An 11,285-nucleotide genomic window follows, 5' to 3' on the forward strand; every position below is an offset into this window, starting at 1 on the left:
CAGGAGGCTCCCACTGAGGGCCCAGGCTGGAACCCTGACACAGGTCACCAGGGTACAGGATGGATGGGGCCTCAGTTTCCCTTGGTGCCAACCTAGGGTCACTGTGGGGCCAGGGCAAGGATGAGGGGCCCACAGTTCTCCCGCCTGCAGCTCAGGGGCACAAGTGGGGATCCCTTGGAACCTTGGTCTCCCTGCCCATTTGCCCATACACCTGGCAAGGTGCAGACACAGGGACAAAGACAGCAGGGTGACATTTATTGGAAGAGGAGGGCTTAGGTAAGGAGAGGGAGAGAGAGGTGGGCAGGGTCAGGCCGGCGAGGTGGGGCATGGGCCTAGGTGTCCTGTAAGCTTCAGGCGCTAGGTGTGTATTGCAGTGCCAGGCGGTCGAAGTCATTCTCCTTCAGCAAGAAAGGATGAGGACAGCGACAGGGAGGATACATAAGCTGGTACCTGCGCCATGGCCCATCCCTGGGGCCATGGCACAGCTCTCACCTTGGCCTGGTACTCCTTGATAAAGGGGTGAGATCCGTGGGCATCCTTCAGCTGGGACAAGTATCGGTTTGTCACCTGCAGGGAGGGGGCCAGGTCAGCCACATGGGGATCTGCAGGTAAGAACCAGGTGGGCCAGGACACAGGAGCAGACAGTGGCCAGGGTGGTGGGGACGAGTGCAGCTCTGGGTACATGAGCTCGAGGAGGCACCAGCCGCCCTGCCTTTGGCCCCAGGCTGGCTTCTCTGTCCCACAGCTGCCCCCACCCTAATGGGCATGGAGTCCACTCCCCCATTGGAAGCAGCCGCCTACCACCCCTGCCTGTGACACAAACAGAGACCACTGCAGGGACTCTGCAGCCAAGCACTGCACAAGCCCAAAACCTTGGTACTCAGGGTGGCCGAAGCAGGGTGACTGCAAAAGTCCAAGCTCGGCCCAAGCAAGTTATCGAGACCTTGTTTCATAAGGAAAATAAGGAGGGCTGAGGCTGTAACTCCATGCAATGGCCCTGCACTGCAAAGACTAAAACCGCAGGTAAAAACCCAGGAAGTCAGTGTGTCTGTCAGCATCCTGGACGCTAGACAGAACTCCTGCAGAGCAGCAGTGTGGGGTCCTGGGAGCATCTGGGAGGCCTCAGGGCAGCCCTTGGCTACTATCCTGCCCTTACCACTCCTCCCCACCACTGTCCTACTGCTCAGCTTCCTGGTCACTGCGACTGAATGGCTCTGCACTGCAAGACCCTGCGGCCTTAGCCTGAACTTCGCCCCAGCCTTCAAGCTTGTGGCCAGGGAATTGTGTGCCTGCAGGGGGCACTGGCGAGGACAGTAACCTTTTACTGGTTGAGGTGCGTCTGACTGAAGAGTGGTGACACCAGGCCAGGACGCCACAGTACACTGTCCAACTGTGCTCAGAGGTCTGAGCTGCCTGGCTCGACCATGGTCACCTGGGATCCAGGGCCAGCGGTACCTCATGAGTCAGGAGCCACCATGGATGCATGCAGTCCTCTCGCGGGACCAGGACAACCTGTGGACCCTGCTCCCTGCACAGTGAGCCAGGGACCCCACGCCCTTGCCTTGGTGTTGGCCACACCTACCTCGGGGGACTTGCCCAGGTGCTGCGACAGGACCACAAGGTTGACCAACGTCTCAGGGTGGCTGCTGTCCTGCAGCAGAAGAGGAGGGGGCACGTGAGGGACCCATGGTCCTGAGCTCAGCCTGGGTATCAGTGCACAGGGCATCTCCTGACTGTGCCCAGGGGAATACAGGGTGGGAGACACCACCTTGGGGGGTCATCCTGGGGGGGTCATGTCTTAGCTGCTGCTGGCTTTATCACCTGCCAACTGCAGGAAGCCCAGGACGATCCTGGTGCCACAAGCTCCAGATCTAGGGAACACGGTACGCAGGTGACCCTGAGGGTTGTTGAGCTGCAGCAGCCACCTGTTGGGGCTGGGGTGACGGTCAGTTTGCTTATTACTTCTTGAGAGTGCTGGTATGTAGCTCAGGCTGGCCTTGAACAAGAGATGATCCTTCTGCCTGTCTCCCGAGTGCCAAAATTACTGAGGCCTTTGAATTTCTCATCTTGAGACAGGGCACTGCTAAAAGGCCGAGTCTGAACTCCAAACTTACAATGCTCCTGCCTCTGCCTCCACTGACGCTGGGTAACACATGGCTTTGGGCACCTCGTCAGGGAACCAAATGCTTGGTGCCTTGGTGTCCTTGGAATGAGACCATGTGTGCAGATGCCCCACTGAGGCAGTGCTCCGGGGTGGGGCACAGGGAAAGAGGCAGGACGGGCTAGGGTACATGGCATGAGGCCCAGGGACCATTTGTGGGTATGGACAGGTGCAAGCCAACTGTCCAAGTAGCCAAGCAAGGTGACTATCACCTGGGGGCATGATGAGAGCCCCAGGATGTGGCCACAGAAGCCCCTGCTGTTCTCAGGAAAGGTGGGGCCGTGCACTATGTGGATGGCAGGGAAACAGCCTCAAAGTAAAACCTCAGTGCCTTGTCATGCACATGGAGGACCTCTGTAGCCCTCCTGGGCTGCCCAGAATCCAGGAAGGGGTGTGGCCTCGGCTGCCCCCCATCGCTCCACCCACCTTGTCCAGCGCCTCCTGCAGCACCGCCTCAGCTGCCTCCCAGCGGCCTTGTGCCATGTGGCAGGCCGCCTGGCCCATAAGCAGCAGCAGTGTGGATGAGCACTTGTCCGCCAGCTCCTGGAAGGTGTAATAGGCATCCTGCAGCTTCTCGCCACCCTGCGAACATAGCCTTGGTCATGGAGGGCCAGCCCTGTGTCCCTGGAACATTCCTGCCCGGGTGCCCTTCTGCACTGCAGAGGCAGAAGCTCAGTGCACGATAGCAGGGATGGGGCTGTGTGTCGGACCATGGGGTCACAGGGCCTGGCCTATTCCCTTGATCCCTTGATCATGAGAGTGTGGTACTTGTCAGGGAACCCGCGTCCAAGAAAGGCTCGAAAATCAAATGACAACATGAAGCCAGGGGTGACGGAGCACCTGGAAGCATCAGCTACTCAGGAGGCTGAGGCAGGAGAACCACTCCAGCCCTGGGGTTACTTTTCTTTTTTTTTAATTTTTTATCGGTACCAGGGATCGAACTCATGACCACACGCTTGCAAGGCAGGTGCTTATGCCACTGAGCTAAATCCCCAGCCCCAAGCCCTGGGGTTTCTTTCTTTTTTTCTTTTTTTTTTTTTTTTTTTTTGTCTTTTTCCTTTTTATCGGTACCAGGGATCGAACTCATGACCGCCTGCTTGCAAGGCAGGTACTTATGCTAAATCCCCAGCCCCTAGCCCTGGGGTTTCTAACCCAGCACTGCCACAAAGTACAAAAAGCTGCTGCAGTGATGTAGGCCTATTATCCCAGCACTCAGGAGGCTGAGGCAGGAGGATCAAGGTCAGCCTGCCTTAGGGAGTTCAAGGCAAGCTCAAAATATATAGCAAGATCCTGTCTCAGAAAAACCAAAATATAACAAGTAATTTAAAAAAACACTCAAAAAGAAACACAAGGCTCACTCGGGAGGCTTTGGCCCTGGCTCCTCTGCCTGAGGCTGAGGCACCAGCCCCCGCGAGCAGACACTGGGCGCATCTGAAAGGACTGGGACAAAGACAGGCCTGAAAGAAGGCCAAGTCCCAGGGACCAGAAGGGGCGGCTGCTGGGGGCGGGGGCGTTCGTGGGAACAGCCAGCCTTTACCGCTGGGACTGGGCACAGCGCCAGGCTGCCGGCATGGGGTGTCCTGTCCCTGATGGCACTGGCATCCGCAGACCCCATCCAGGAGGAAGGCCAGGGGAAGAGCGGGGGAGGAGCGCAGCTCACCGCGGCCAGGTGGACCCAGGCAGCGGCCAGCTGGGTGAGCGTGGCGTCCTCATCCTGGTCCTGCATCTTCTTCAGCTCCTTCCTGGGGACACAGAGACTGCTCTGTGACTGGGCTGGGAGCCTTCCACAGAGAAACTGAGGCACAGAGCGGGTGGGGGTGCAGCTCACCGGGCTAGGTCCAGGCGGTCCAGCTTCAGCAGGATCTGCACAGTCATGGCCATGCTGTGGACAGGCAGGGCGTCAGCAGGCAGCTGGATGCTGGGTTACCCTTCCTGAACATTCCTGCTCCCCCACAGCCTGCCTGGCACCACTAGGGATGGGGGCGACCATGAGCTGTGTGTAGATGGGGGTCCATGACAGGAGCAACTGCCCACCCACCTCCTCCTCAGATGCCTCGCACGCCCCTTGTTTCCAATTTTCTGCCAGGCAGGGGCCAACAGCTGACACCTGAGCCCCTGCTTCTGGGTTTTTTTTCCATTTTTGTTCTTTGGGATAGGACCTCACTCTGCAGCCCAGGCTGGGACCAAAACCAAGACAATCCTACCTCAGCCTCCAGAGTGTGGATGACAGTGTTTATGTGTTCCACTGAGACTTAGACGGCCTGGGGCCTCTTGGGCTGAGGCACAGACGCATCCTTGTATCCTGTGTCCCCACTCTGCCTGTACAGGGCAAGGGATGCCCACCATGTCCCCAGGAGGTGTGTGGCCCAGCGCACAGAAAGGTGCCTGGGGCAGTAGAGGTGGCAGCTCTCTGCTCTGCCCATAGTTGCCAGGCCTTGCAGATGGGAATGTCCTTGCCCCAGAGGTACTAATCCCATTCACCCACCCACTACAACGGCTGGCAGGGGGCACTTGCCACCCTCACACCCCTAAAGGTCCCTTCCAAGACTCCTGCCGAAGCCCATCTTGTCCCCCTTTGTTTTTTTTGGGTGCTGGGGATCAAACTCACAACCTCGAGTTTGCCAAGCAGACACTTCTGCCGCTGAGCTAAACCCCTGGCTACCCTCCCGCCACCTAGTCTTGATCTTTCTGGGTCTTGGTTCCGGCAGTTTTGGGGCATCTTCTGGTCCATAAGCTATGGCCTTGCCCTTTAGATTCTGAGGCAGAGTCCCACTGTGTAGCCTGCACTGGGCTCAAACGTGCAATCCTCCTGCCTCAGCCTCTAGGGACCAGGGAATTGGCCCCCAAACGTCAAGTGGACCAGACTTTCTGTGGAAGTCAGCAGGTACCTGAAGAAGAGGAGTGCACACATGACAGCTTGAGGCCTGCCCTTCCACCTGCAGTGGCCCTCCGGACCCATATCTGCTCCCCCTTCCCCACCTGGCAGCAGTCACACAGGGAAATGCACCAAGATCATCCCCATAGTCGGGCCACATGTGTGCATCTGCGGCTCGGCTCCTGGGGAGGTTGAGGCAGGAGAGCTGCTTGAGCCCAGGAGGTCAGGTGTGGCCTGCATGGCAAGCAGAAGAACCAGGCACGTGAGCATGGGGTGGCACTCACCATTCCAGGCTGTCACCCTGGTGAAGGGTACGCAGGGCCGCATCCAGGTTCTGGTCGTGGAAATAGATGGACGCAGCCATGAGTAGGAAGGTGGTGTTGGTCACGTCCACACTCCTGCTCATCTCCCGGTCCAGCTCAGCCACAATGGCATCCCTGTGAGACACGGCCACTCGGGAGTGTCCTGCCCCCCACCCTGCATCCACTGGTTACCTACCCAGCAGGGACAGAGACAGGGTTGTGCAGGGTCCCTGCAGCCCGACCCCTGCTGACCCCGAGGCCTGGGGCTTGGGACAGGGCCTTTCGAGGGCCTGCAGCAGCCTCTGGGCTGGTAGGACTAGAGGCTGACTCCTAGCTATCCTTGTGGGTATCAGGCAAGGCCTGCTGGCCACGCGGGGCACTGAGCAGCACCCAATGTTTCCAGTGGGGATGAAGACAGTGCCTCAAGGCTGCAGGGGGCCTGACACGCTCGGTCTCCGTCCCCCGAGCACCACCAATGCATGCTACTTCTGTGGTGGATGGAAACCAAGACTGTGTACACTCACACACACCTCACAGGTGAGAGAAGCTAAGGTACAGGAAAGAGGGAGCAGAGAGGAGGGAGGGGGAAGGGAAGAAGCAGAGGCAAGAAGGAGGAGAGAAGGAGGAGGGAGGGCCCAACCACCGGTGGTCTCACCTGCGGGCCTCGTGGGCCAGGTACTCTGCAAACATGCGTACGGCCTGCAGCTCAGGGGCCGAGGAGGGCCTGATCTCATCCAGGACCACACCATACTTCCTCTGTGAGGTACACACATGCAGTCAGCCCTGCTTGGCCTCTGATTAGAGACCAGACCTTGTTAGGTCACCCAGGCTTGCCCCCAACTTGAAACCCTCCTTCCTCAGCCTTCTGAGTAGAAATCCCAGGTGGATGTCTATGTTCCTGGCGCAGTTGCCAGCATGAAATCAGGGTCCTGCCCTGCCCAGAAACCTCTAGCCCCAGCTTGGGTGACACCCTTGGCAGTACCCCAGAGAGGCCAGCAAGGGTCACCTATCAGAGGTGGGCAGCGCCTCACTGGTCAGCCCTCATGCCCTTCTCCCTCCTCCAGGGTGGAAGCCCACCCATCCTGGCTGCCTCCCCTGGTGCTGAGGGGACAACAGCTGCCGGCCACCCCTGCCTAGGCTCTTGCCGCCCACACTCACCTGTGCAAGGTACGCTCTATACAGGAAGACGTCCCGCTCCACCTCCCGCTCTGTGCTGGTCAGCTACAGGGACACAGACACACAGGTCAGAAGCTGCTCCTTTCCCGCCTCCAGGGAGGCCATGTGTCCCATCCCAGGCGGAGGAGGCCTGACCCTAGGGACTCAGCTCGGGGTCAACCAAGAGTCCCAGTCACAAGGCTGGGGATTTAGCTCAGCGGCATAAGCACCTGCCTTGCAAGCAGGCAGTCGTGAGTTTGATCCCTGGTACTGATAAATGAGGTCACCAGGGCCAAGGGAAGGTCAGGTCTGCATGGCTTCCCTGGTGTTCACACTGCAGGAGTCTCGTGAACCAAGAAGAAAGCCCATGTCCTCTGCAGCCAGACAACGGGAGCCTGGAGACAGCTTCAAAAGAAGCGAGGCCATCTCAGCACTCAGGAGGCTGAGGCAGGAGGATAAGTGTGAACTTAGCGAGATTCTGACTGAAAATAAAAAAGTACAATATGCATGAGGCTGAGGCAGGAGATCTCTGCAAGTTCAAGACCAGTCTGGGCTACAAAATGAGCTCAAGGCCAGCCTGAACTGCATAATAAGACCATCTCAAAAAGACCAAAATAAATAAGTTAATAAAAATTAAAAAATGAGAAGGGCTAAGGATACAGCTCAGGTAAGGCCTTGGGTTCAGCCCTTCCTAGTGCAAAAACCACAGGGAACATGAAATAGGGCAAGAGGCAAGTGTTAAAGCACCAGGCTCAGGACCTGTGCATTCCAAGAGGTCAGAGTGTCCATGGGCTGGGCCTGGGTCACCATGACTAGGGACACTGTGACCAATTATGATGAAAAACATGGTTACAAAGAGTGGAACCAGCATCACCTGGGAGGTGAAAACCTGCTGAAGCTTCTTGGCAGGGACACAGGGCAGCTGCACACACAAGTGGCCAAGGAGACCCTGCACACATGGAATTGGGGGCCACCCTTAGCTAGGGCTCCTAGTGAGCCAGGCTCCGGACCTAGTAGTGACAGACAAGCTCCACTCTTCCCTTCATCCCAAGCACAGGTCTGGCCACCAACCTGGGCCCTGAGACAGAGCCAGGCCCACCCCAGTCCCAGCAGGAGACCCATCAGGCATCAGCCCTTTGGTGCCTGGGGAGAGGCCTTGCCTCGAATGGACAGCAGACCCAAGGCAATGCCCACCAGGGCAGAGAGGAGGTTGTAGGCCCACGCAGTAGCACTGTCCCCACCTGTCCTGGTCCCAGCCCTAACCACTCCATTGCATGTGGTCCCCTCGGGTCAGGTCCCATTTGCACCTGGGGAGGCTTGGCCATGGGGGCAGGGACTGCAGCCAGAATCCCCAGGGGCTATTCTCAATGCCCTACGCTTAATGGGTCACCAGAGCCACTTCAGAGGTCACCACAGCCATGGACCACAGGACTCTGATGCCCAGGCAGTGCTACAATCTGCTGGATGCTTGATACATATCTGCCAATGCAGGAAGCAGCACCAGGGTGACAAACAGGACCGACCTAGTGTCTCCTGGGGTGTCCTAGCTGGGGCTAGGGCTACTGGGTGGCAGACTCAGTTTACAGAAAATGGAGATCTATTCTCCCAGGGTCCTGGAGGCCAGAGGTTCAAAATCAAGTAGCCACCGGCTAGAGTCCCTCCCAAGGTTGGGTGGGGGGTGTCTCCCTGTGCTTCGTCTAGTTCTGGGGCTCCTGTGGGGCTGCATCTCCATCCCCGTGTCCCTTTGCTTCCTCCCAGGAGACACTCAGCATCATCCAGGGATCCTTCACATTCTCAAAGACCTCTTCCCAAAGAGACCCACTACCTGGCCAAGGTCAGACCCAGCTTCAGGGACACCACTGAACCAGTGCTGCTGGCTTGTGGCCTCGATGACATCAAGCCACACAGCTCACTAGGGACGATGCCACACTACCACGGTGCCAGGCACGTGACAACATCTCAGCTGGGTGATGGGGTCCCCAAGACAGGGCAATGGGTCCTGGGTCCACCCTGAGTGACTAGCACTCCACTGCCTACGTCTCTAGTCTGGGTGACGTGGCACCTAGGAGTCCCCATCTTATAAGGTGGGACGGTTCCAGCTGCGTGTTGCTGCAATGCAAACTTCAGGCAGAAGCCCAAAGCAGACGCTGCACAAAGCGCAGCCACTTGCCATGACCCCACTTATGGGTGGCATCATTCACGTGTGACAGAAGGGGAAACAGGCATGGTGACACAGAGCTGAGTTTTTAGTGCAGGTGGCAGGCTGGCCTTGGTCCTAGTGCTTAACCCTGCCTCAGAGCAGCTCCAAGGAGCTCCAAGCGACCCCCTGGCTGATGCAACAGGCACATACCAGACCAGCTGGCAAGAAGCCCTGGGAGACACAGCCTGGCCACCAATCAGCTCAGCCCAGGGAGGCACAAGGGCTGCTGGCCTGTACAAGCTGGGAGGTAAGGAATCCTGAGGTCTCCATAGTCACTGTTGTCCCCCACGTGTTCCACATCTATAAGGTCAACAGCTGGCAGCAGGAGGTCAAAGGTGTTCAAAACAAAAACTGCATGTGGCCGGGCATGGAAGCACACACCTGTCATCCCGACACGGGGGAAGCTGAGGCAGGAGGCTCGCTGTGAGTGTGAGGCCAACCTGGCTGACATAGTAAGACACTGTCCCAAAATGCCAAAAACAAAAACCCTGCTTCTGCAGTGAAGAGGTACAGGTTTCTTTCTCCTGCCATTATTCACTAAATAACATACGAGACATCTATTCGGGTAGTATTTAAATTGTATTAGGTATTTTCAGTCACACAGAGATGATTTCAAAGCTATGAAAGAACAAGAGTAGATTACATGCAAATATTATGTCTTTGTCTTTTGTTTGTGACACAGCATCTTGCTATGTAGTCCAGGATGACCTAGAAGTCTTGGCAATCCTCCTGCCTCAGCTTCCCCCATGCTGGGATAATAGGCCAGCACGACCACCCTGGCTAAGATAAAATAAACACAGAAAATATATGGAAACAGTGTTTCAACATACCCTAACAGCTTCCTGAAATCTGCCTGAGGTTTCATCTTGGGGGCTGCGTGTATGCACATATATGTGTGCGTGTGTGGGAATGAACCCAGGCCTTATACATGCTAAGCACAAGTTCCACAGAGCTACCCCACCCCTTTTATGCTGGGGCATCCTGAGCTCATCCCAGCCTTGGCCCAGCTGTGGGAATTTACAAGGTCATACTGCAGTGTCAAGGTCAAAGGCGCCCAGAAAGGCCTGGCCTGCTATGCCCACATGAAGCATGGTGGGTTCTCCTATCAGTCCTTGGCCCCTCACCCCATGGTGCCCATCTCAAGCTGTAATTCCATAATCACACCCCACTTTGCTCACTTTTATTTTTATTTGCTTTTACTTATATTTTTTTGATGCTGGATACCAAACCCAAGGCCTCACACATGCTAGGCAAGCACTCACCACTAAGCTGCACCCTCCCCCGCCCTGCCTGTTTTAGGACCTTAGACCATGACAGCAAGCAAAGACCCTGCCACACACATTTGTGCCCTGTCACAATTTTCAACAGCTCAACCTCAAGATAACAGAAACAAGCTGGGCACAGTGGCACACACCTATAATTTCAGTAATTTGGGAGGTTGAGGCAGGAAGATTGCCAGTTCCAGGCTAGCACAGGCAACTTGGGCAGAGACCTTGTCTCAAACTGAAAACTTCTAGGGCTGGGGATGCGGCTCAGCAACAACACCACATTCCCTTCTAAGAGATCTGGCAAGAAACATCTCCTGCTGATCTTCCTATTAATGCCAGCCCTCAAATGGCCAGGCGTTACCCAACTCACTATCTCTTCTCGTTTCCTGACTTCTTTATTTTCTTGTTCACGGTTTGTCTCCGCTGCTAGGCTGACTTTCTAAGCGAGCTGCGATTTTGCCTATTTTGTTTCTAAGTCTAGGAGAAATGGTGTCCAATTCATATAAACATCAAACATGAATGAATGAGCGAGGTTTGGGAGAAATATCCAGAACAGCCTAGAACAGTAACATCGGGAAAGCCATTTTCCATACTGAAAACTTGGTGTTCTCATCAGAAAATAAAAATAAGCAAACGTTCCTGTCTTAAGGGTACTGAGGTTAAGGTGGGATATATTATCATAAACATCATTAACCAGGGCAGCGGCACACTTTAATTCTCAGTTACTTGAGATGCTGGTAGGCTGAGGCAGGAGGACCGCTTGGAGTTAGGAGTTCAAGGCCAGCCTGGGCAACCCTGCAGGACCCCAATTCAAAAAGTTTTTTTTTTACATTATGGTGACATAAGTACCAAGCTAATTCAAATATCGTTCAGGACGTCCAGGAAACAACTTTTATCGGAAAAAATAATACTTTCCCTGCTTTGCTCGGGAAAGTGACTTTCTCACTCACTGTGGAGAGGTGTGTGGAGAAGACTGAGCAAGGGAACAGGTTTTATAAACTGAGAGCGGCAGGAGCCCGGCCACCAGGAAGCCTCCCCGCCTCCACCGGCCCCGCCCCGGCGCGCCCGCACCTTCACCCGCTGCGCCTCGTTGATACATTGCTGGTAGCTGCCAATGTAGAAGGAGTTCTTCACGTCGAACAACTCGTCCACCTCCCCAGAGGTGCCGGAGGCCGTGCCGGGGGCTGGAGGGGCCATACCTCAGTCCCCTTAACCGCTGTTCTTCCTGAGAGACACGTCGACCGGAAACAGAAGTCCCACCACAGAGCACTGTGGGAAATGTAGTTTACTCGTTTCCAGTGGCATCGAATGAGCCAATGGGAGG

General features: G+C 56.0%; 1 protein-coding gene across 1 annotated transcript; it reads right to left on the reverse strand.

Annotated features, from left to right (window-relative positions):
* Nucleotides 1-232: 232 nt before the first annotated feature.
* Nucleotides 233-11,238, reverse strand: Cope (COPI coat complex subunit epsilon). The gene is made up of 10 exons (XM_003465106.5): nt 11,033-11,238; nt 6,497-6,559; nt 5,994-6,094; nt 5,321-5,473; nt 3,990-4,043; nt 3,822-3,903; nt 2,588-2,743; nt 1,583-1,651; nt 493-567; nt 233-398 (listed from the first exon to the last, which is right to left on the reverse strand). Exons 1-10 carry the CDS (start codon nt 11,156-11,158, stop codon nt 351-353), a joined length of 927 nt encoding a protein of 308 aa, XP_003465154.1. The 5' UTR covers nt 11,159-11,238; the 3' UTR covers nt 233-350.
* Between the last annotated feature and the right edge of the window lie 47 nt (nt 11,239-11,285).

This window comes from Cavia porcellus, unplaced genomic scaffold (assembly GCF_034190915.1).
Source record: "Cavia porcellus strain 051 isolate PalLab524CR breed Dunkin Hartley unplaced genomic scaffold, mCavPor4.1 scaffold_17, whole genome shotgun sequence".
Classification (NCBI taxonomy): Eukaryota; Metazoa; Chordata; class Mammalia; order Rodentia; family Caviidae; genus Cavia; species Cavia porcellus.

Bases quoted from the DNA above. Each gene is read 5' to 3' on its own strand.
- Cope (XM_003465106.5), bottom strand. From the start codon at position 11,158: ATGGCCCCTCCAGCCCCCGGCACGGCCTCCGGCACCTCTGGGGAGGTG. The intron at 1,652-2,587 runs GTGGGTGGAGCG...CTTCTGCTGCAG, and splicing joins TGCAGGAGGCGCTGGACAAG to GACAGCAGCCACCCTGAGAC. The intron at 568-1,582 runs GTAGGTGTGGCC...CCCTCCCTGCAG, and splicing joins ACCTGGGCAAGTCCCCCGAG to GTGACAAACCGATACTTGTC.